Source organism: Sorex araneus, chromosome 5 (genome assembly GCF_027595985.1).
Source record: "Sorex araneus isolate mSorAra2 chromosome 5, mSorAra2.pri, whole genome shotgun sequence".
In the NCBI taxonomy this organism is placed as follows: Eukaryota; Metazoa; Chordata; class Mammalia; order Eulipotyphla; family Soricidae; genus Sorex; species Sorex araneus.
In genome coordinates, this window is record NC_073306.1 from 90,522,414 (window position 1) to 90,547,008 (window position 24,595).

The following is a 24,595-nucleotide window of genomic DNA, read 5'->3' on the forward strand; positions in this document are numbered from 1 at the left end:
CATCACTAAGCATGATCCCTGAGATGGCTGGGTGTGACCCCCCCCCCACCCCTACAAAAGAAAATTTTAAAAATTATCAGTGTTAGGCAGATAAAAAAAAGAATTATCAGTGTTCTATTATGTGGCAGAGAATTTCCTTCATGGAAGTTTTATGAGTGCAGGAAAGGGGATGTTTGCTGAATGAATGACAAAGACTTCATTTAATGGACTCAGCCCTGGGCCTCCCCTTTCCCACAATCTTTAACACTTGCTTCCAGAACCAGCTCAATTCCTTGTGAGCCTTTAAGGAATTTGTCCCCTTGGAGTCAAACCACAGGGTAAAGGGAGGGGGAGTACCAGCTGCCCCCACCCCCACATGCCCACAGACTCCTGGGATCTTTGGGCTGGGGACCCTCCGCTGTTCTCTTCTCCTTTCTCTTGGCTCATCTTAAGTTTCATTGAGCACATTCACCTCTTCCCCAGTGACAGCTGCCTGGACAGTCACTCTGAGCCTCTGACAACCTGGGGTTTTGTGGGAGTTGAGTTGGGAGTGGGGCATGGAGACAGACACTGAGGGTTTGACTGGACAAGTTCAGGTGAGGTTTCCAGTGGTGTCCTGCCTTGGCACCTAAGTGAGCACCCCTGGAGGACCTCCAGCTCCCACAGGAGTGCAGACAGTTCCTCCTGCCCAGACACGCTTCAGTGTAGCCACCAGATGGCACTTTGTGTGACCTGGATGTGGGCCAGGCTGCAGCGTATGTGCTGGGTGCCACCTATTGGCCAGAGAGGGAAAGGCGAGTTCCTTTGGCTCAAGGCTCCAGTCTTTTTTTTTTTTTTTTTTCTTTTTGGGTCACACCTGGCGATGCACAGGGGTTACTCCTGGCTTGGTGCTCAGGGGACCATATGGGATGCTGGAAATCGAACCCAGGTCGGCCGCGTGCAAGGCAAACGCCCTACCCGCTGTGCTATAGCTCCAGCTCCAACGCCTCCTCAGATCTGCAGGATCCACATCTCCCAGCAGTCCAGCCGGGCCTATCTGCCAGGATGGCCCACACGTACAGATTCCTTCTTCCTTCCCTAGTCTGCCATCCTAGTTCTGTTTTGGGGTGGTGCGGGTTTCTTTCTTTTTTTTTCCTCTTACTATGCACTGTGAACTGTTCTAAGCACTTTACACGTGTTAATTCGTTTAATCCTTATAAAAGCCCAATTAGGTAGATGCTATTAACATCCTCACTTTGCAGGCCAAGGACCCAACGCTCAGTCTGGTTTGAGGTTTGAGTCCCTGATGGCTCTCCTCCATGGCTGTGTCTGGCTGTTTCAGGAAACAAAACCGGGGACCCAACTTAATGCTGTGGGTGCAGAGCGAGGAGCTGACCGGCTTCTCAGGAGCAAAGTGCCTGGAGAAGCTGGAAGGCCCCAATCATCGGGCCCTTCTGAATCCGTGAGACGCATGAATCCTTGTCCTCTGTAGGGTCTGACCCCCAGGGCCAGGCTGGGAAACTGCCAGCGCTCTGCAGCGTCCCCAAGCACACCAGCTCTCCTGCCCTTTCCCAGCCCTGCATCTTTCTGGGGAATGCCAGGAGCAGGTGTCGGCAGAGGGGTGGCTTGTCTGAGTCCTCTGGGGTCCTTGCCTGCTCCTGCTTCCCACATTCTTGGTCTCCCTCCCCCCAGAGGACCAGGGAGCCCCCCACCACACACACACCCACCGACACCCGGGACACATGGGCCCAACCTGCACAGAACTAGTTTATTCGGTAGTAGGAGGAAATGAGAACAGAACACCACACAGAACTCTACCTTATTTACAGTAACAAATTGTACAATCTGATGGTTAGTATCAAGTTAGCATCCAGCATCTTTGTATTTCTTAAGTCATCAGTAGTAAAAACCAGTTAAATTTTTAACCCTTTGCAGGAATTGCTGAGGGGCGAGGGTAAGGGGAGGGTCCACGCAGGGGAGCCAAGAGATGACGTGGGCTTTTCTGCCCAGAGCCTCTGATTTCTAGCCACTGGCTTCAGAGGGCAGGTGGTAAGTTTGGGATACATGCTCAGTGTCAGTGGGGGGCTCCTGTGAGGAGCATTGGCAAAAAACGGGGGTATGTGTGGTGGGGACAGACAGGTAGGCGATGACAGCCTGGAGCTTAAGGGCAGGGCCTGGGGACCCCTGCGCCAGGATGCTGAGGACACACCAGGCCTGCCACAGCCACATTGGGCCTCTGGGACCCTGACAGGAACTCCTCCCAACAAAAAAAAGCAAATAAATAAAAATATATATATATATTAACTCTCTCTTCGCAGGGGGCAGGGAGGGGAGGTGGTGTGGACAAAGAGGAGCAGGACTGATCCTTTGAAGAAGAGAGCCAATTCCAAGAAGGGGTTAAAAATAGAACATGTCTCAGAGGCCATGGCGGGTCAGACAAAACGGGGGTCAGTCTGCTCTTGGGGCGGGCGGGGCGAGAGGTGCATGCACACCGGAACCCAGACCTGAACCCTGTGCTTGAGACCACTTTCCCCTTCCTCCCCATCCCCTCCACCCCCCCTGCAAAGAAGCGCAACAGAACACATGCGGGGCCTTCCCGGCGGCCCCATGAAGCACTTTGGGGTCAGCGAACTGAGCAAATGCCTGGGCAGCAGTGCACCCAGAGTCCAGGGATAGGACAGGGCGGGTGGCTCCCGGGGTGGGGCTTCCCCCTCACAATGTGTTCATGCAGCATTTGGGGATCCCGGGGTGCTGAGTCCTTCTGGCCCCCCTGGAGGACGGGCTTTTCCAGTTCCTGGGAGGCTGGGGGCGTGGCATGGGGCACAAGTCCCTGCCCAGGGGGTGGCCTGCAGGGCACCCTGCCCTGGGCGCACGTGGCTTCGTCCTTTGCTTTTGGTGATGGCATCAGAGGGGTGGGGGGGCAGGGCCCCCCGGGACCCCTCTCCTCCCAGAGGCACAGCTGATGGGAAACTGAGGAGAGGCTGGAAAGCATCCAGGAAGGTCCTATCGTCTTTGGGGAGGGAAAGGGGCGTCAGTTTCCAGCGTATAAAAAAACTCAATCCCTGAAGTCATGACGAGTAGAGATCCTTTTTTTTTTTTTTTTTTTAAATCTTTTCTTTTTCCTCTTTTCTGAAAAACTTTGTCTTGGAGATGTTGGCCCCAGGGGTCCAAAGTGCAGTGAGGGGATGGTGGGTGGGGGGAGTTGGCACTAGACGGCCGGGGCTGGGGGGAGGATACCCCCTCCCGGCAAGGCCCGGGCTCCTCAGATGGACGTTTCAGCGCTGTGTAGGCGGCGGGCAGCGGTGAGAGCAGGGGCGGGATAAAGCACAAGACAGGAGCGGGCGTGAGTGCAGCGGGGGGCGCGGCGCCGGGGTGGAGAGACCGCGGCCCAGGGTTAATGCAGGAAGTTAAAGAAGAGAAATCTGGAGAGGCAGGAGAGGAAAGTGACAGAAAAGGCAGACGGAGGGTTAGTGGGAGAGAGGAGACGGAGAGGCGAGCTGCTCTCGCCAGAAGGAAGAAACCAAGAAGCACCCGCAGAGGCTCCGCTCACCCAAAGGCCCGCCTGGGCTGCACGCCCACTGCCTGGGGGTTCCCAGGGCCTGCCCCCTGCCCCCCCTCCCTGCCCCCGGCCCCACTCACTCAGAGCCGGAAGAGTCCTCGTCCACGGTGCCCGCCTTGATGCTCATGGCGATGGGCATGACCCCATTCAGCTGCTCCTGGAGGCTCTGGCGGGGCGGGGGCCGGGGTGGGGGCGCGCGGCTGCCCTCACTGGCTGAGGAGCCCCGGGAGGACGCCGTGGCCTGCTCCAGGGGCAGCCGCAGGAGGCTGCTCTTCTCCCCAACGGCCCCGGGCAGACACTTCTTCTTGAGGATGCCTGTGCCAGCAGGGTGGGGTAGGAGGTGCCCTGAGCAGCTGGGCGGGGCTGGGGCCCATCCCAGAGTACCCCCGCCCCGGGACAGCCTGTGCCCCTCACCTTTGTGAGGCTGCGCCGCAGGGCCAGGCAGGGGCCCCAGGGGGCCCTCCCGAGGGAGCACGTCCCCATTCTCCCGCAGCCGCTCCTCGGGGACCCCGATGCCTCCACTTTCCTTCACTGCCGCCCCAAAGTCTCCTGGCCAGGGGACCTTGGCAGAGCCAGGGCCCCCCTCTAGGGGAGCAAGGAAGAGATGAGGCATGGGCAGGCGGCAGGTAGCCCCGGCCACCCCACCTTCTCGCTGGGGCGCACCCTTGGCAGGACGGGGCAGGGGCAGCCGCTCAGCACCAGGCCCCAGTAGGCTATCCCAGCCCGGGTCCCCAGGGAAGGCGGCCCCCTCCTCCTCCTCCTCCTCGCTGTCCGACGAATGCGTGGAGGCGTACGACCCGCTCTGGTCATCATCCAGGGACAGGTCACTGTCGGAGTCGGTGTCAGGGTCTGGGGGGAACCAAGCGATGGTGAGTGGCCCGGCTGCCTCCCTCACCGTGAGTCAGGCCGGTGCCCCCTGCCTCCCGCCAGCCAGGAGGCCTCTGCGTCCTCACCGTGCTGCTGCTCCTGCCCCTCCAGAAACAGGCCTCCCGGGTCCACAAGGCTGGGGGGCCCCTGGCCGGGGGTCAGCGTGGACTCCTCCCTGAGCAGACAAGATTGCGATGGAGAAGCCAGGAAGACGGGCCATAGGATCCTCCAAGGTCCACCAGGGGCACCAGGTAGCAAGCTGGGAGCAGCCAGGAGGGCCCAGTATGGCCCAAACAAAGAACCATGCTGGCCCCCGACCCCTCAGGACCCCCATGCGCTTCCCAGGGAGCCCCACCCTCATCCCCCCTGTGCGCGCCCCAGCTGTGGCTTCACCTCAGCAAGAAGGGGATGTAGCTGGGCTGGCTCTTGCCGGAGCGGCTGGCACTGTGCAAGGAACCGGCCGAGTCCCCATAGGGCTGGTACAGCCGCCCGTCGGCGTAGGGACTGGGGCAGTTGTAGGACTAGACAGGGAAGGGAGAGGTCAGGGGCAGGCTGGAAGGTGGATGCCCAGACAGAGGACCGGACTTAGCCTCCACCCCACTCCAGGGCCTACACGTGGCAGCTGGGCTGTAACCATGAGGGTTGTCTGCACCCCAGAACCCAGGATTGGGCTGCACAAGAGCTGGTGGTCAAAGAAGGTTCCGGGAACGTTCTCCTGGGCTCTGCCCAGGACAACGAGACTTTCCCGTCTGCCCGAGGTCTGGGAGGGTCAGGCAGGGCCACTCACCTGTCCAGGCCATCTCCTCACCTTTCCTTCCTCACGGTGCCTCCTTCAATTCACAGCCCTCTTCCCTCTGCCGACACACCGCCCCCACTCCCCACCCCCCACCCCCTGCTCCCGATTGCCGCCACATGCACCCTTTTGGGTGGACATGGGCACGGAGCAAAAGTGTCCCAGAGAGCTGAGAAGAGGCCCCCAGGCCCCCTCACCGAGGTCAGTGTGGATTTGGTGGTGAGGGCAGGGTCGGGGCTGGGCTTGCGGCTGCAGGCAAACTTGAGCGCCTTCCGGACCTCCTTGCTGAGCACCACGTAGGAGAGGAAGATGAAGGGGCCCTGGCCAGTGGGGGGCAGCCCCTGAGTGTCCGCCTGTACGCTGGGTGCCCCACCCCCATCTCCTGGGGCCCCCACACGCCCAGCAGGAGCTACCTGGACGCAGTTGCAGGCGGCAAAGAGGTAGTGGAAGAGGAGGGTGTCGCTGTTGACGGAGAGCAGCGCCAGCAGCCAGGCGGCACCTAGCAGCAGCAGGACCGCGAAGGAGGGCCGCAGGCCCGAGCTGGGGGGCAGGGGCGCTGTGAGTGGGCGGAGCCCCCCAGGCCCTCCCTCCCACCTCGCTGCCCACACTCACACGGGACCTTTCTTCTCGAAGCCCTGCCGCTGAGCCGCGCAGGATGCTCGGGCCGCCAGGATGTATAGGAAGACACTCATCTAATCGGGGAGGCCAAGTATGAGGTCCACATGGGCCAACCAGGCCTCTCAGTGGCTCCCTCTGCCCCCAGCACCGGGCCACTTACCGAGACAGCAAAGGCCACAGGCCCGGCGAAACTCCAGATGAGTGTATCGTAGATGGACAGCCAGCAGAAGTCAGGGTTCCCGTAGCCCTCGGGGTCCAGGCCCACAGCGAGACCTTGGGAGGCAATTGGCAGCAGAGGGGGTGGCCGGGTCTCTCCCCGAACGGGGCCATAGGGGCAGGGTGGGGGCTGAGGGAGTCCCGTAGAGGCAGGCGTGGGCAGGGGTACCTGTGATGAAGGCGGGCACACCCCAGCCCAGCATGTAGTAGAAGCGCATGGGGCCCGAGTTGACGTCCCGCACCTCGGTGAGGGCACGGTATAGGTGCAGGGCCTCCAGCAGCGCCCACGAGAAGGAGCACAGGTACAGGAAGTGCAGCAGGATGGCGATGACTGTGCAGGCAAACTGGGGGCAGGCCACACAAGGTCAGGGGGCCAGGGCCCTGAGTCTGTGTTCCCGAGGGCAGGGTGGGGCAGGAGAGGAGCGGGAAAGGGCTGGGCATTGTTGGGAGGCACTTCTGGATAAGGCTGTGCCCGAGAGGGTCTGAAGAAAGGGGGAAACAGGAGGGTCAAGCGTGGGGGTGGGAGGGCTTACAGGGAGGTCGGCCTGGTTGATGCCGAGGAGGAAGACCAGCTGCGCCAGGCCCAGCGCAGCTGTCAGGTTGCGGCGGATGCCGTGCTGGTTGGAGCGCAGGGCCCTCAGCACGGAGAGGAAAAGGAAGGTGAGCAGCAAGGCTGCCAAGGTGACTCCGAGGGCCACGTAAGTCAGCGTCTTCAGCGGCAGGATCTCCCCATTCTGCAGGAGGGGGGCGTGGGGGTGGAGAAGGAAACAAAGAAGGGCAGGCCCTCTTATCGAACTTTGTATGGGGGAAACATGAGCACAAAAATGTATAAATCTGTAACTGTACCCTCACGTTGATTCACTAATTAAAAATAAACTATTAAAAAATTTTTAAAAAAAAGAAGGGCAGGCCCTCACCTACGGCCTGGGGGTCCCACCTACCCCTCACCCCCTGCCACCATCCCCTAGGGTACCCACCTCCCGCCGGGACACGTCCATGAGTACGGCAAAGCTTGTCATGTGGTTGCACTGGCAGCTGACGTGGCTCTCATTTCGGAAGACAACCTCACAGCCTCGGGCCGACCAGCCTCCGGTGCCGCTCACCCTGCTCGGGGGGGAAGGGGGGTGCAGGGAGGTCAGGGGAGGGGGCAGGTGGCTGGGCGCAGGGTTAGGGTGCAAGGCCAGGCAGAGAGGTGCAAGGCGGGTGCAAGGTGGGTGGGGAGGAGCAGGGCAGGTGTGTGGGGAGACGGCATGGGGCAGGAGTGTGGGGGGGAGGTGCAGGAGAAAGATGCAGGGAAGAGAAGCGGGGTGGGGGCAGAGGAGGTACAGGTCTGGGGTCTGGGGAGGAGGCGCGGGGCAGCGGTGCAGGATGGGGGTAGAGGAGGTGCAGGGCTGGGGTGTGGGGCAGGGGCGGAACCCCGCGCAGGGCGGGCTCACAGGATGGAATGGTTCCAGAAGACACAGATGGGCTTGGTGCGCTCCTCAGTCTCCAGCAGCCGGAACTGCACGGTCACGGGCTTGTCCAGGGCGCGGGGTAGCAGCTCCTCGTCGTCATGGACGCTGATGCTCACCACGGGCGTGTTGATAACGGGCCGCTTGGGGACCCTGCGGCGGGAGGGCAGCGTGGGTCACCCTGGCCCGCAGGTCACCCGCCTCCCCGCCGCCCCCGCCGCCCCCAGCGCCCACCTCAGGCTCCGCTTGTCAGGGTCATAGTTGTGGGGCAGCAGGCCGGCCAGCGTGCGGTAGATGAGGACGCTGGCCACGGCCTCGCCCTGACTCAGCTCCGGGTGCCGCCGCTGCCGCCGCGCCAGCTCCTCTGCCTCTGGAGCCTCGCCGGGGCCCGCGGGCCTGAGCACCAGCGGCGTTTCTGGGAGGGGGACGCGTCCACTCAGCAGGCGAGCACCCGCCAGGATCCCCCCCGGCCCGCCGCAGGGCCCCTACTGACCTCTGAAGACGGACTCGGGCAGAATGACGGCGGTCTCCAGGTCGGGGGGCCGCTCGCCCCGCAGCGCCTCGTAGCGCGGCAGCTTGGCGCCCGCGAAGTTGCCCTTGTCCAGGCGCACCACGGAGATGACTGGGGGCGGGGCCGCAGGTCAGCCCCAGCCTGGCCCGCCCGGCCCGGCCCACCCCCCAGCCCCACCCCCTCACCGATGTTGGGGGTGACGATGGTGAAGGGGCTCAGGTAGGTGCGGCGCATGTTCTGGGCCAGGGCGCTGGCGTAGGCCTCATAGTGCTGCAACAGCCAGGCGGTGCCGCCCTCCGTCTGCTGGATCAGCTCCCAGTGCCGTCTGTTGGCTGCGTCCAGGAGTGCGCTGCCCACCCGCAGCAGATTCTAGGGGTGGACACAGGCACGGTGGGTGTGCACACAGCCCTGGCCTTCTGACCCCTCCTGCCTAGCGCACCACGGGGACAGGCTCTAAACCAGTGGTTCTCACAGCACAGACTGCTGCTGTCCATAGGGGTAAAAAGGTTGAAAACCAGGGCTGGTGAGGGGCAGGGAATGCGGGCAACCAGGGGCAGATAGTACAGCAGGCAGGACACTTGCCTTTCACACAGCTAACCCAGCTTCAATTCCCTATATGGTCCCCCAAGCCCTTGATCCTTGAGCACAGAGCCAAGAGTAAGCCCTGAGCATGGCTAGGTGTGGCTCAAAAACAAAAAATAAAGAAAAATGGGGCTGGGGACAGGGCTTAAGGAGGTGACACCCCCACCCCCAGCTCTGAGCCAAGGGTAGCCCCTGGGCATGCTGGGCGTGGCCCCAGAACCAACTAAAGGCTGACCCTCCGCTGTGTCACTCCACCCACCTCAGTGAAGTGCACGTCCTGCGTGGCAGACAGCCCGAAGCCCCGCTGCGCGCTCTCATGGGCCAGCAGCCGTGTGGCCAGCTGGTAGGCCACCTTGACGTCGCTGCCGAAGTAGCCAGCTGTGTGCTGTGTGGCGTTGCGCAGGAGCAGGGCCAGCCGCTGGGAGCGCCCTGAGTCCAGGCCCGACTCGTTCCTCTGCAGCCGCTCCGCCTGGGACAGGGCCAGCAGGGAGGGGCTGTGAGGAGCCAGGGGACAAAACTGGACTCTGCAGAGCAAGGGCCTCGGGAAAGGGAACACAAGCTTCCCCAGGTGGGACCCAGAGCCAGGATTCTAGAGGCTTCTTTCTCAAAACTGGGTGGGCATTGGGGATTGGGGGGTGGGCAGTGAGGGACCCAGGGGTGGGGAGGAGTCTCGCTTACCAGACCCTTTAGTTCTGAGAAGGTGATGGAAGTGCAATTGAAGAGGTTGGGGGGCAGCCAGCCCCTGTGCTCGTCACAGTGGCGCACGGCGGTCCCTGGGGAGGGGAGCCAGGAGGGTCAGGTCAGGGGGAGACCCCTGAGTCAGCAGCCTGGGGGGACACAGCTGGAAGAGAGACTGCAAGGAGTAGGGCCACGTGCCCAAACAGTGCTCAAGGACCAGAGGGTGAGGGGGGGCCCCAGGAGACAGCCCACAGCCCTGCTCCCCAAAATTTCAAGGGGTAGAACTTCAGTTTCAGGGGTGAGTGGAAGAAAGCTGTGGGTTTCGTTTGAATCCCTTAGGGGGTCATGAGAGATAAGAGGAGCCCCTATCTGGGGGAGCCAGGGGTCAGTGAGCCAGGGAAGGGTAAGACCTGGAGTCCCTAGGCCCAAAGTGCAAAAGTGGGGCCCCAGGTGCTCCCCACCCTCGTGAGTCCCCTCTGTAGCCTCCAGAGCACCTACCAAAGGAGCCTTTGGGGCAGGGGGCGGCAGCGGGCAGCCCAAAGCGGGTTCGGGGCCACCAGATTCCCGCCTCGATGGCTCTCGGGCAGCTGTCGTAGTTCACTGCGAGAAAGGACAGTGGTCACCGGGGCACTGTCCCCTGCAGCTCTGCCCGGGCTCCCAGCACTTCCTGTGTGGCTTGGCTCTCCCACCCCAGGGGCCAGGCACCCTGGTCAGGGGAGCCCCACCTTCACAGCCGTTGGTGGTAACTTCAGCAAATGGGTTGTCACAGCGGTCACACTGGCGCCCGATGACGCCCGGCTTGCAGGGACACTGGCCGTCTTCAGGGTCACAGACTCGGGACAGGGAGCCCGTGGGGTAGCAGTCACACAGGAGGCAGGTGGGGCTGCTGGGGGGCCGGTAGTGGTTCTCCTGGGCAGGAGGGTGGGGTCACTGACTCTGGCCCTCCTGCCCACGCCTGCCTGGATGTTCCCCGAGGGGCCTCTCTGAAGAGAGGCACAGGGAAAACATCTCACTGCCACAACTATGGGACAGCTCATTGGCTGAGTGCAGACCAGGGGAAAGCTCAGGCTTTGCATGTGGGAGGCCCCGGCTTGGTCCCCAGCACCGCAGGGACCGCCTCACCCCCATCCCACCCCACCCCACCCCACCCAAGCACCGCTGACAGCAACCCCCAGGCACTGATCTGGGAGCAACACTGAACAACGTTAGGTGTGGCCCAGGAGCAGAAGCAAATATTGAAAAATTTCACAACTCAACTCCAGACTTGGAGTTAAGCCACCCATGGGTGCCACCTGGGGTGCGTAATAGACATGGAAGGACACAGCTGCCTGCATGGTCCTCAACGCTGGGCTGACTGGGCCCTCTCCACACTTCCCGCCACCCCAGCACGTGGCTGTCATCAGGTGCCCAGTGCGTGGAGGGGACGGGAGGCACCTTGCAGTGACACTCGCCGCTGGTCTTGTTGCAGTCAGGGTCAAAGCCTTTGCTGGCATCGCAGTTGCAGGGACCACAGGTCGGGTGTCCCCACCAGCCTCGAGGGCAAGGCTGGTCAATCCTGTAGAGAGGAGCCCAGGAGACATGAGCTCCCTCGGCCTCCAGCACCCCGCTCCCCAGCCTGACCCCAGCACGTGGTTCTCAGGGCTCACTCCCGCCCCTGGCCTGCTCACCTGGTCTCGCAATAGGGCCCCAGGTAGTTTGGGGGACATTCGCAGGTGTAGCCATGCAGGGCGCTGGCCTTCCGGGTGCATATTGACTGGTGTTCACATGGGTTCAGGTCACACACGTTCGTGCAATTGTCACCGTAGTAACCTGAGTTGGGATCCATTGGGGCATGGGGGTCATCGGGGAGTGGAGTCTGAGCCAGAAGCCTGGCAGAGCTGGCCCTGCCAACCTCTTCCACATCCCAGTCAGCAGCACACCTGGGTCACAGCTGCAGGAGTAACTGTCCCAGTCATCGCTGCAGAAGCTGTTGGCAGGGCATGGGCTGGAGTCGCAGGGGTCTGGCAGGCTGCAGCCCGGCTCCACATTGGTGCTCTCCCCTCGCCCAGGGTCCAGGCTGCTGACACCCTCAGGGGTCTCGCTGACCCGCACACCCTGAGAGGGACAGGCGTGGCATTGGGGTAGGGTGGACCTGCAGTAAGGTGGCCCCCTCCCCCTGCGCTGGACACTCACTTGCATGCAGCCCCGGAAGCCGCGGGCCACACCACCAGCTGCCCCAGGCACACCACCCACTGTGATGTTACTCAGATGCAGCCCGTGCAGCCGGGGTCCCAGGTTGCCCTCGGCCCGCTGCTGCCCATAGTCGAAGGACAAAATGGCATGGCCCGGGCCCCCGCTGGCTCCCAAGGACAGCTGAGTGTGGTGCCAGTCACCATCGTTGGCCCGGCCAGCGTCCAAATGTAGAGATGAGGCCTGGAGCCCCGTGCCCTCCACGCTCAGCACCACGTGGCCATCACGCAGCTGGAAGAGGGAGGAAAGACAGAACCGTGAGCAGATTCTGCAGTCTATAGTACCGTTCAGGACCACCACACCCATCCCTCCACCCCACGGAGGCCACCGGCAGGCATTACTTCCCTAAAGTCCCAACAGATGGCATCAGTGACCTGCCAGACGGAGCCAGTGGAGGCGGCGCATGCCAGGAACGTTCCCAGGAATGAGAAGGGCCAGCCCAGCGGGGAGCTCAGACCTGGGTCCGTCCCGCCCTGCCCGCAGCACCGCCCACATCCAGCCCCTACCCGCCCCGCCCACGGAACCCCGCCCCTCTACAGCCACGCCCTAACCCGCCCTCGTCTCACCACAGCCACTCCCTACCCGCTCCAGCCACGCCCCTTATCCGCCCTCGCCCCGCCCCACCACACCTGCAGCGTGATTGTGCTGCGCCCCCTGGTGACGGCCTGCAGGAGAACACCACTGGCCTGGCGCGTGCGGAACATGAGGCTGAGATGCCAGGGCTGGGAGATGGGCAGCGAGAGACCCTGCCAGGCCACGAGGCTGCTGCCCAGGAAGCGCTGTGGGTTGGCCATTTCTGGGAAGGCGGAGACGGTGGACTAAGCGGAGGGGAGTGGAGGGAAGGTGACGCACGCTCGGAGGTGCGGTTCCCGGGGAGGCGGCACGCAGCACCTGGGCCTTTACCTGTGCAGAGCCCGCCCACACTGTGCCCAGGCCTGCCTCTGACTGGGCCCTTTGTGTCCTGTGCTCCCCTCTCGGGTTCCTGCCCAGACATGCTCTCCACCCACGGCCCCGCGCCCGCCCGGCCCCACCCGAGCTCCCGGCCAATGACGATGCCTCCTACCCTGGGCACAGCTCTTGCCCCCGAAGCCCAGGGGGCACTGGCAGCTGAAGGCGTCCCACTCATTCACACACGTGCCCCCATTGTGGCAGGAGTTGCTGTCGCACACGTTCTTCTTGGCAGGGCAGCCTAGGGCGGTGCAGAGGGGTCTCAGGTGGGGATCCCGGCTGGCAGCCTGGTAGTCTTAGATCCCCATGAATGGCCCCTTGCCCTGCCCCGGTGGTGACGGACCCCATACCCGGCTCAGTGCCGTTGTTGGCGATGAAATCAGCCATGTCCACATGCCGGCTGTCCACCTGCAGGTTCCTCATGCACCCCACAAAGTGCCTCGTGCGCACCGGGAAGCTCTCAGGCAGGTCAGGAACCCCGCCCAGCAGCAGGGGCCCTGTCAGGTCCAGAGACCTGGGGAGCAACACCCACGGTGGAGACATGAGGGAAAGTGAGGACGGCCACCAGGTCGGGATGGGCTGGGCAGACGCCAGGGGCCCTCAAAGTCATGCCAGGGGCAAGGGAGGCTCGCCCAAACCAAACTGCTCCCTGTCTAAATTCCCCCAGCCCCAGGGAATCTAATGTACCCACTGGCGACTCCCACCCCTAAGCCCTCCCATCACCGTGCCCCCTCAGAGGGATATGCAGGACAGCAGGGTGGGGGCAGCCCCCTCTGGGACAGCTCCACTCTGGACTTCCCTCGATGCCCGCCCGCTCGCCCCCACTCACTTCTTGCTGCCTCCTTGGGTGCCCTGGGCAGCACAGGAGTAGTTGCCCAGGGAAGCTCCGAAGCGCAAGGCCACCCCCGAGTCACAGCCATCGACGGTCACCACGGCCACCTTCTGCTCAGATGGGCCTTGTGGTAGCCCGGTCTGGCCCAGCAGGGGCTATGGGTGGGGAAGGCAGAGCATGCAGTGGGTCTCAGCACTGACCCTGCACACACTTATCCTGCATGAAACAGTCCAACCCCTCCCTGTGTCTGCAGATGGAGGTGACCCAGCCAGGGGCACCTTCCTCTCCCTCCCACCTAGATGAGCTGTGCCCACCACGAGGGCCCCAAGCTCCTGCATCGCACCCACCTTATTGTAGTACTTCAGCTGCACTGTGTGCCACTGGCCATCACTGACCCCTCCGGGCACGAATGGGGACACGGTGGTGGTGGCTTCCCCTGGAGAAGAATGCCTCCATGAGGGGGGATCCAGCAGGGGTGGGGTTGAGGGTATGGGGAAGTGAGTGGTGACAGGGATGTGGGTGGCCAGGCTCACCTGCAGAGAAGGTGAGCTGGACCTGCTCCTGGATCACCTCGAGGGCCACAAAGTCATGCTTCTCGTTGAAGCGCCCGTTGTACAATAGCAGCCCGTCGCGAGCCTTGGTGGCAAACCTGGGGGCGGGCCGGGTAGTAGGGCATCCACAGGGAGTCACACCAATGCCACCCGCCCCCCAGGACCCTGCGCAGGGCTGACATGTCAGCCTTGAGTGAGGACAGCTGAGTCAGAACCAGAACCTGGAGGAGCCAGGGGTGGGCCTGCAACCACGGTGCCCACCTGGCCCTGCCAACAGCAGGCACCTTCACGGAAGGAGCCCCCCATCCCGGCTCCCCACCGCCCACCACTCACGAGAGTGCCAGGGTGAAGTGGAAGCGCTGGCGCAGGCCTCGGAAGGTGATGAAGGAGCGGGCAGGGAAGCTGCGTGTGGTCACGCGGCAGTACGGCTTCTCGAAGTCTCCTGGTGGGCAGGTGCACCGGAAGCCGCCCACCAGCAGGTTGACGCAGGTGCCCCCGTTCTTGCAGACACCAGGGGTGCAGCGGCCTGAGCGGGCACTCACCTCACAGTGCTCGCCTGGGCAACAGCAAAGACAGGCAAGTGTCAAGGGGTCTCGAAAGGTTGGCTGTTAACCCTTGCCCCCATGATCCCCCCAGACTCCCACACACCCCTCTTCCTCTCGTCTGACAGTCACAAAACCCAGCCCCCCTGACCTGTGCTGGCCCCACTGTGGCACCCCACTCTCAGGGATGCTCCCCCCTCCTCCACCCTGCCACCCCCTCCTCCCTCCTGTTGGTGCTTTTGTCATCAGTGGAGATCAGTTTCCCTCCCTGGGGAGGAGGCCTAGCTTCCACACAGATCTGTCAGTGAGGGAGGGGGTAGTATGGGGGACCCCTGCCCCGCAGAGCCACAGGGTGCTGAGGGTGCAGGTGATGCTGAGAGTGGAGGGGCAGTGAGCCCTGGGTGAGAACCAGGAAGCTGCTCAGTGCTAAAAGTCCCACATGAGAAATGCGCCCCTTCTCCCCACCCCCTTCCCAGATTCTGGAGATAGGTTCTCAGCTCCTGGGCCTAGTGACTGGCTCTGTTTCCATGGAAACCGTTGTCCACAGACTAAGCGCCCCCTCCCCATCCTTGCGGACAAAGACTCCCTCTCTCCCTTCCCTTCCCCCACCCAGGCAGGGGGACAAGTCAAGTTGAGCAAGTTCTAGGAGGGCAGAGGGGCAGATGCAGGCGGGAGGGAAGAACACACAGACCCTGGTGCCACAGAGCCCGGGGAAAGCTGGAAGGGGGGTGGGGGGAGTGGTGGAATGGGAGAAGGGGGTGGGTCCGAGCAGATACAGGATCCTGCAGGAGTGCTCAGGAGTACGGAGCACCCTGGGGAGAGGCAGGGTCAGGATGTGTCCCTGGCCACCTGGGAGACCTCTGGCTCAGCACCTGGGCAGGGGCTGGAATTTTCTCAAGCAGCCCAGTCCCTGCACCCAGCCCCCTCCCAGCTCTGCATGCAGGAGGCCTGGCCTCCACCTCCACACATGGTCTCCTGAGCTCTGCCAGCTGTCCTCCTAAACAAGATTTTTTTTTTAATATGGAAAAGGTAACTGGCTTTGTGAAAAGTGGGGGGCCCAGCTTCACCCTAATCAGGCTATGGGAGTGACTCACGCATCTCAATCTCCCTTAAACTGCAGGCGACACTTCCCACTGGCCATTTTTGGGGGGACTTTTCGGGGAGGAGGAGGATGGCTGTCATGAAGTTGTTCGAACAACACCCTACAGGAACTCAAAAACCACTCCTGGAGGTGCTCAGAGGGCCTATGCAGTCTGAGGGGCTAGCAACCTTGACCCCTGCACTCCGGCCAGCTCCTGTGAGAGCAAATGAATCCCCACCACCACCTCCGGCTGCAGGGACACCAGCACCAGTTTCCAACGGGAAGGAAGGCATAGAGAGGTTAGGTCCTTCCCCCTGGGTCCTCTCTCTCCTAGCTGGCCAAGTGTGGGGGGAGCAAGACCAGGTAAACTGACTCTAGAGGGGGCCAATGCTGAGCTTGAGTTTTGGTGCTTGGGAGAGGCGGGGCGGGGAGGACAGGGCTCCACACTGCCCCTTCCTCACTGCCTCTCCTTCACGAGCCTTCAAGGGCTCTGGAGTGCAGGCCGGGCAGGGGGCACGAGGGCAGGGGTGCGGCTGGTGGGCTGTGCTGGGGGCAGCGCTGGGGTGCTCGCGAGCGCTCACCCGTGTAGCCGTCGCGGCACAGGCAGGTGTAACCGCCCTCGCGGCTGCGGCAGCGGCCGTGCGCCCCGCAGGGCCGGGAGTAGCACAGGTCCACCTCGGTCTCGCAGTAGTCACCCGTGAAGCCCGGCGGGCACCGGCAGCGCAGGCCACCCACTGGGTGGATGGGCCGGAAGAGCACGGACGAGGAGGCGATGAAGGGCGCCGACGAGTCGAAGCGCAGCACGGACACACAGCGCATGTAGTTCTCGCAGGGCTCGCGCAGGCAGATGTTGTCGTCGAAGGGCAGCACGCGCTGGGCCGAGATGGCCGTGAGCAGGCTGCGGTTGAGGTAGAGGCGCTCCTGCAGGTCCTCGGAGGGCAGGAAGGGCGGCCCGCCCCCGGGCCCTGGCGGCTGCCCCACCGACAGGCTCACGTTGAGGATGCGCCCGCCAGGTGCGTCCGTGTCCCGCTGCACGTTGAAGACCACCACGTGGTCGGGAGGTGTGGCCAGCGTGGCGGCCACCGCCTGGATGAAGAGGCCCAGCAGCGGTGACAGGAAGCGCTCGGGCGACATGTCCTCCAGGCGCAGCGTGATGCTGTGCGTGAGCATCTCGTCTGTGATGATGGTGACGCGCAGTGCACACTGGGCCGTCACGCTGTGCACGCCATCTGCGGGGAAGCAACGTGTGGGTGGCGGGTCAGCACCCCAGAAGCGAGGGCAGGGGTCCCGCATTGTTCCGCATGGGCAAAGGGGCAAGTCATCGTTCCCTGACGTATCACATCCTCACCCCCTTCCTGCCAGGCGGCCCTTCAGGGGACCGGACTTCCCAAAGTTCTCCTTTGCAGGCTTTCCCAGGCCCTCTCCTGGGATGCAAACCACATACTTTTCAGTGTATGCCCCTTTTCCTGTCCCTGCCAGGGGCCCTCCGCCTTGCCCCCCTGTTCTGTCTTTTGCTTCCCTCTCTATGGTACACGAGAGACCCAGAAAAAACTGACCTTCTTGGGGCTGGAGCGATAGCACAGCGGGTAGGGTGTTTGCCTTGCACGCGGCCGACCCGGGTTCGATCCCCGGCATCCCATATGGTCCCCCAAGCACTGCCAGGAGTAATTCCTGAGTGCAGAGCCAGGAGTAACCCCTGAGCATCGCTGGGTGTGACCCAAAAAGCAAAAAAAAAAAAAAACTGACCTTCTTGCCTGCCCCCTGCCAGGAACATCACCTTTCTGCCTCATACTATAAACCTGATCGTGGCAGGCTCCCCCTCCCCTTCTCAGGATGACGCGGACAGTGGGATGAAGCATGCCACCCAGTGCCCCCTCACCAAGCCCCTGGCTGCTTGGGGGCAGGCCTGCTATTCCCATGGCAACAGCCCACACAAAGCATTCTTCATGCCTGATCTTTGGGCTGCAGGGAGGAAGGGGGAGCCTGGGGGGCCCCACCCCAGGAAATCCAGCTGAGCTACCTTAGCAGTGGCAGTACCACCCCACTATCCTGGTGCTGCGGGGGGCAGACGGGTCCAGGCAGCCTGCGACGGGGACTGATCCCCACAAGATGATGGCCTCTGCGGGCAGGGCCTTTACCAAGCCCTTAGTACCCCACCATTACCAATGCCTGCCACACCCCAGACCACACACCCGCTTGGTGGCACTCCGCCCACGCATGCCAGGCACAGGCAGGGGAATGGGGCTGACAGAGCACCGCCATCAGGGCAGAGACCCAGGGGAGGCAGAGCTGCAACAACTTTTTGCTTTTCTTGATAGCACCGGTCCCTACAGGGTACGTGTCTGGTCAACACGAAGCTGCCAGCAGGCAGAAACAGTCTCACATACAGCCCAGCAGGTGGAGGGCTGGTATCCACACTGGCCTTGCAGGCGGCAGACCGGGGTTCGATCCCCGGCACCCCAAGGGTCCACTGAGCATCACCAGGATTAAGCCTTGAGCACAGAATCAGGTGTGGCTGCCAAACACTGCTGGGTGTGGCCCCCAAAATAGATAGATAGATAGATAGATACATAGATAGATAGATAGATAGATAGATAGATAGATAGATAGATAGATAGATAGATAGATAGATGAATGTGGCAAGGGGCTCTGGGAGTACAGAAAGCATTCCCAAGCAGGCCTGCCGTCTCTGGGGCGGTGGGGAGGCTATCTGGGAACTGACCCACTTTCTGTTATAGGGGGTAGGGTCGACCTCCCAAACTGTTCAGGAGGTCTGGCGGCCCCTCCCCAAGAGGCTGGTGTGCTGCCCTGTGCCAGGCAATACCCTAACCCCTGCCCTATCTCCCCAGCCCTCCATTCCACTTCTGGGCCTTTCTGAGCCCAGTCAAGGTGGCTGACTCCACCCGAGCCTGGGAGGCTGCTGGCAGACACCGCTGTGGCCCTGCCCTCTGCCCACGGCACGCCCACCCTCCCGGCCTTGCCACTGAGCCTGTCTGGCCGGCCTGTGGTCCTCGCCCAGGGCTGCTCCGCCCACTCTGGTCTGGAAGCTACTGAACAGGCTCTTCCTACCTACTCTCCCCATGCCAGCTGGTCACCCTCCGACTTTTACAACCTGCTCTAGGCTCACCTCTTCTCGGAAGCCTGCCCAGATTGATGACCTCAGGCCTTACCATCGTCCTTCTCATGGACGCCCTTCTCCTGGGCCCCTCCCTGGGCCCCTTGATACAGAGCTGGCACAGTGTGTGCTCCTGGACACCCAAGCCTGGGCCCAGGAGTCTCATGCAGGGCACCTAACTGCTAAGGCCAGGGGCCAAGCCAGTGAGCAGAAGCCCCCTTGCCCAGCTCCCGTGGAACTCACTGCCCTGGACGGTCCCTCCCTGCCTCCACTCCTGCCTGTGCCTCTCACCCCATGCTTCCCATCTGGCCCACCATCTGTGGCCACCTGCCCCTCCGCTACTGCCCCCATCCATGGCCAGCCAGCCACCGCTACCTCCTTCCTCCTTGTCCCTTTCTCCTGCCTTGACCCAGGGCGCCGCTCAGGTGCGGAAGTGGTGGTGGGGATTGGCTGGGAGGCGTGTGCAGTCCGAGCTGCCTCCTGGACAGGACGGGGGGGAGGGGGACGGGAAACACTGCCAGTGGTGTTGCCACTCTGCACAGCCCGGCTGTGCCACGGAGGTGCAAACTCTGCAACTCTGGGACTGACCAAGCTGTGGACAGGGGTGCTTGTGTGTCCCCACAGAGAGAGAGAGAGAGAGAGAGAGAGAGAGAGAGAGAGAGAGAGAGAGAGAGAGAAGCAAAACTCAAACTTGGAGAGTGCTCCCTGGTCCACGCTGAGGCAGCCATGGCCACAGGGAACGAGAGAGGGCGAAGTCACAGGGGCACCAAACTGGGGAAGACAAAGGCCGGGACGAGAAGCAGCCGTGCAGGCGAGGAGAGGGGACAATGGAAGGGCCAGTGTGGAGGCCTCCCCAGACAGGGGCCAGGACCAGACAGACAAAGAACAAGGGGAGGGAAACAAAGGGCGGTGGGAGTCAGCTGCCCTCACCCCAGCCTCCCTGAACTTTGAGGTTGCCCTGGTGACTGCCTCCGAGGGTCAGGGCTGACGCGAGGGTGGGGGCCGGGCTGAGGGGGCCCCTCTGGTGAGGGGAGCCAGCAGCTGGGCAGGATCCTCCCCTGTCCCCATCCCTCAGAGCCTGTCCACACCCTGCATGGGAGCAGAGGGCAGAGGAGGGTCTCTAGCACAGATAAGATGAGGGAGAGACTCCAGCCCTCCACTTCCTGCAGCTGCAGGGGAAATGGAAGCACTGAGAAGCACCGAGTACCCAAGGGGCACGAGGAAACATCTGCGCAGGGGGGCGACCAGTGGGGCTGGGAGGGGTGGGAGGGGTGCCCTGGCTCTCCCTACACCTCACCCACTCTAAAGCCCGCTACACTTGGCTGCCCCCACAGACCCCTCCCCAAGGCCTGCCTGAGGGTCCCGGCTGTTCCCAGGCTTGGGGAAGGGGCCCTGCTGATGATGGGGGCGGGGGGCCTCCTTGTTTCTGGCCCTCTCTCTCCACAGCTGCCTGGAAGACCGCGTGGCGCAGGCTAAGCGCTTGGCCGGGCAGCAGGAATGCCCGCCTGGGTGCCCGCCAGGTCCCGCGCCCGCCCGGGGACTCTCCTTCAAGTCCCCACGCCCCAATCCCCGTGCTCCAGCTGCCCATAGCCAGCCGGAAGGCCTGGAGCCATGGGGGGGCCCAGGAAGCCCCAGAGGCCCCAGACTGGGCGGCAGCCTCTCCCCCTAAGCTGGACCCCAAACTTTAGGCTAGCCTCTGGATGGGTCTGTTCAGACAGAGACAATGAGCTGAGCCTCACTTCCTGTGGGTGCCGAGGGTGGGGGTGGGGGGCCAGCCCAGGCTCTTTCTGCCTGGAGGGCAAAGAATGTGCCAAAGTTGCCCTTAGCTGGGGGCCAGGAGGGATGGGAGGGTGAAGGCTGTGTGCAGGGTTCTGACCCCTAAGACCCTGTGCCCCCAGAGTCCTGTTCCCCCACTCCACTACCCCCCATGAGATCACAGAGATACCCTTTGGGGCGCCAAAGGGGTGGCCCCCCACACCCTCCCCCAGCTCTCCAGCACCCCAAGGATTCCACGCGCCTTTCCCCCGCCTTTCTTGGTAGCCTTAGCCCAGCACATGTCCCTCGCCCACCCGAGGCTAGCAGGCAGGGGTCAGCTAGGGAGCAGGTCGCCCAGCCAGCAGGTCTGGTGCCAGGAGCTTCCGGGGCTGCTCTCCAGGCCATGTCCTGCCCCTTGACCTCTGCGCCAGACGCCAGGCAGAGGTGGTGAGCAGCTGCCCAGCCCTTGCTTACCGGACACCAGCACGCTCATGATGGCCTCCAGTGGCCGATTGTTGTCCAGGGCCCGGCTCAGCCGCAGCTCGCCTGTGGACGCATTGAGCAGCACCAGGCTCAGCTCATTGCCCCGCTCAAAGCTGTAGGTCAGGCTGTCAGAGACGTCGGGGTCATGGGCGGGCACGCGGCCGATGGCACCGCTAGGGAAGCTGCTGGAGCGGTTGGTGACATAGTTGTTGAAGAGGATCTCGAAGTTGCCCAGCGCAGGGGGGTTGTCGTTTCGGTCAAGCAGGCGGACATGGACGGTGGCTCGGCTCACCAGAGGCGCCGATGTGGCCTGGACCACCAAGACGTACTCAGGCCGGTCCTCATAGTCCAGGTCTACCAAGGCAGTCAGCTCCCCTGAGAAGATGTCCAGCTGGAAGACCTCGGGGATATTGCCCTCCACAATCTGGTACATGATCTGGGCATTGGTGCCCTCGTCTGGGTCAGTGGCCGTGACCCGGGCCACGGCCAGCCCGATGGGGCTATTCTCTTCCACGAAGACGTCAAACTCGTCGTGCTCGAAGACGGGTGGGTTGTCATTCACGTCCAGCACTGCCACCGCCACGTCCACGGGCGTGCGTGCAGGGGGCATGCCCTTGTCCACGGCATAGGCCCGCAGCACATACTGCGCCACATTCTCACGGTCGAGCCTGCGCAGTGTCCGCACAATACCTGACGTGGACTCCACGATGAAGTCACCGTCCCCATCATTGCCCCCCTGGAAGGTGTAGAAGACCCGACCGTTGAGGCCCGAGTCCCGGTCCGTGGCAGAGATCTGCAGGACACTGGTGAACGGGGGCACGTCCTCGTAGACGCTGCCCTGGTAGGAGTCCCGCAGGAACTGGGGCGCATTGTCGTTCACGTCGTTCACCAGAATCTCTAGGTACGTGGTGTCAGACTTCTGTGGGATGCCATTGTCCCGGGCAGTGATGGCCAGAGTGTAGGACACCTGGTCCTCGTAGTCCAGCTCCGCCTGTGTGGTGACCGCACCCGTGTCAGCATCGATGCGGAACTGGGGGATGCTGTCCTCCATGAAGTAGGTGATGCGGGCATTCTCACCTGTGTCCTCGTCCGTGGCACTGATAAGCACCACGGTGGTGCCGGCCGGCCGGTCCTCATTCACATTCACGGTGTAGTGGGAGCTCTGGAAGACAGGCCGGTGGGTGTTGGCGTCAGTGACGTTCACCACCACCTGGGCCGTGTCCTGGCGTGTGCCATCAGAGGCAGTGACGGTCAGCACATACTGCCGTTCCAGTTTGTAATCCAGCGGCAGCGCCAGTGACACCAGCCCACCGCCGCTCTGGCTGGTGATGGAGAAGCGGTTGCGGGTGTTGCCGCTGGCGATCTGGTAGGTGATGACACTGTGGGCATCACGGTCCACAGCTGACACCGTCACCACACTGGTGCCCACCGCGGCGTCCTCGTTGAGCCGCACGGCATATTCCGGCTGTGTGAAGGCTGGGTTGTTGTCGTTGACGTCCAGGATGGTCACACTGACACTGGCCGAGGCCGTGAGTGCGGGCGTGCCATGATCCCGAGCTTCCACCCCAAAGCTGTAGAAGTCCACCTCCTCGCGGTCCAGCTCGGCAGCCACTGAGATCCAGCCCGTGCCGTTGTTGATGGCAAAGGGAAAGCCCGGCCCCACGCCAGCCAGGCGGTACTCCAGGTGGGCGTTGTCGCCGGCATCGGCGTCGATGGCCTGCACGTGGAGGACCTGGGAACCCAGGGGGACGCTTTCCAGCACGGTCGCCTGGAAAGGGGTGCTGACGAAGATGGGGGCATTGTCATTGATGTCCAGCACCTGCACGGTCACCAGGCCAGACACGTTGGAGAGCGGAGGGCGGCCACCATCCTGCGCCCGGATGCGAAGGGTGTACTCCTTGGTGGTCTCGTAGTCCAGGGGGCTGACCACGTCCAGGGCACCGGTCTGTGCGTCCAGGTAAAACTGCCCCCGGGCATTGCCGCTCATGATGCTGTAGTGCACCAGAGCATTGCTGCCCTTGTCCCTGTCCGAGGCGGTCACCCGAAGCACGGGGGCTCCCGGCGTCACATCCTCCCGCACCTGGACCACGTAGCGCTTCTCACTGAACTGGGGGGCGTTGTCGTTGTCATCTTCCACGGAGAGGAAGACGGCGGCTGTGGCGCTCCGGGGCCCGGGGTCCCGACCCTGGTCACTTGCCTCCACTGTCAACTGGTAGGATTCTACCTCCTCCCGGTCCACGGGCCCGCGGGTCCGGATCACACCCGAGCGAGGGTCAATCTCAAAGACGTCAGTGGGGCCATGCCCAGGCCGCTCGAGCAGGCGGTAGAGGATGTTGGCATTGGGAGGCGCATCACCATCAGTAGCCCTCACGGTCAGCACCTCGTAGCCCACCTCCAGGTTCTCGCGGAGGCTCTCCTTGTACTCCTGCTGCTCAAACACAGGGTCGTGGTCGTTGGTGTCCGTCACCAGGATGGTGAGTGTGGCCAGGGCGCTGCGGCGGGGCAGCCCATGGTCCTGGGCGGTCACCCTGAAGACATGGGTGCTCTTGGTCTCGCGGTCCAGCTCCTCAGCAGTGCTCACGGCGCCCGTGACCGGGTCCAGGGAGAAGAAGTGATTGGAGCGGCTGTCGAAGAGGGCATCCATGGTGTACTCCAGGCGGCCCGCTTCGCCCTCGTCCGGGTCGATGGCCCGCAGGGAAACCACGGGGGTGCCGGCTGGCTGGTTCTCGGGTACCGAGGCCTGGTAGCTGGGGGGCTGGAACTGGGGAGCTGTATTCACGTTCCTCTTCCGACGTCCCCCAGGGGCCCCCTCCCCAGTCAGGCGCTCGGGGGCCGGTCCCAGCTGGCATGACTGGCACTGCAGCTGCGGGGCCTTGAGGCACGGGTGCTCGTGGGGGAGCGTGAGCTGGCCCTGCGGGGAGAGCTGCCCCCCGGTCCCCAGCAGGCGGCAGCTCCAGAGACAGCCTTCAGGCGCGGGCGGCAGGGGGATGTGCGCCCCGGCCTCCGGACACCAGACCCGCAGACCGTAGTGGTGGGGCACCAGGTGGCCGCTCAGCTCCAAGCCCGCATCGTCACAGCGGCTGGTGTAGAGCCAGAGGTTGGAGCCCGAGGCCGGGCAGAGCCAGCCCACCGGCTCGCAGGCCCCCGAAGCCGAGGAGCCGCGGCTGCCACTGCCCAGGGCTCGGCAGGGCCCCACTTGGTCTCCCCGCAGCGGGGGCAGCGGCAGCAGCAGCAGCAGCAGCAGCAGCAGCGGCGGCGGCGGCAGCGGCAGAGGCGGCGGCGGCGCGGGAGGCGGGGCGCGGGCCGCCGGGCCCCGCATCGCTCCGGGCTCCCGGCACCGGCCGGTCAGCGGCGGCGGCGTCTGGTCGTGCGGCGCGGACCGTCCCCGCAGCGCCTCATGCCCGGGCCGGGAGGCCGCTCCCCGGGGGGCCCTGCCGCAGCGCGCCGCGTCCTCGCCGGGCGCCGGGCGCTTTCCGCGGCCGCCTCCGCCCGCCCGCGCGGCGCTCGCCACCTGCTCCCGCCGCCCGCTGCTCCCGCGGCCCGGGCCCAGCCCCGCGCTCCTCGCCTCCGCGGCGGGCGCCCAGCTCTGCGGCGCGCCGGCGGCTCATTAGCATAGACCTGCTCGCGCCGCCGCGCCTTAAAGCGGCGATGCCCGCCGCACCGGAGGGGGTGGGCCCCGCTCGGCGCCGCCTCCGCGCGCGCCCGGCCCGCCCCCCGGCGCCAAGCCGCCACCTGCCCCGCGCCTCACCCTGCTCGGTGGAGCGGGCCTCAGTGTTTTGAGGGCTTTCTGCAGGACTCTCCGGCCAAGTGTCCACCTCACGGTGCC

The 24,595-nt window shown here is 63.7% G+C and overlaps 1 protein-coding gene across 2 annotated transcripts; it reads right to left on the reverse strand.

Moving 5' to 3' along the window:
- Positions 1-1,712: 1,712 nt before the first annotated feature.
- CELSR2 (cadherin EGF LAG seven-pass G-type receptor 2) lies at positions 1,713-24,333 on the reverse strand. Of its 2 annotated transcripts, XM_012935368.2 has the most exons (34): positions 20,761-24,333; positions 15,998-16,645; positions 14,127-14,349; positions 13,776-13,891; positions 13,590-13,678; positions 13,240-13,397; positions 12,761-12,924; positions 12,526-12,651; positions 12,092-12,258; positions 11,406-11,693; positions 11,153-11,327; positions 10,901-11,042; positions 10,668-10,788; positions 9,959-10,142; positions 9,732-9,833; positions 9,234-9,328; positions 8,815-9,024; positions 8,159-8,342; positions 7,956-8,084; positions 7,697-7,877; positions 7,448-7,615; positions 6,989-7,115; positions 6,545-6,745; positions 6,181-6,355; positions 5,956-6,068; positions 5,790-5,869; positions 5,591-5,717; positions 5,375-5,497; positions 4,778-4,905; positions 4,471-4,559; positions 4,181-4,366; positions 3,932-4,102; positions 3,598-3,832; positions 1,713-3,380 (listed from the first exon to the last, which is right to left on the reverse strand). In XM_012935368.2, the coding sequence occupies exons 1-34, from the start codon at positions 24,086-24,088 to the stop codon at positions 3,353-3,355; spliced, it is 8,781 nt and encodes a 2,926-aa protein (XP_012790822.2). In that variant the 5' UTR covers positions 24,089-24,333; the 3' UTR covers positions 1,713-3,352. The 2 variants fall into 2 exon arrangements, with proteins under 2 accessions (XP_012790822.2, XP_054993815.1); XM_055137840.1 differs by having other exon boundaries at positions 3,932-4,366.
- Between the last annotated feature and the right edge of the window lie 262 nt (positions 24,334-24,595).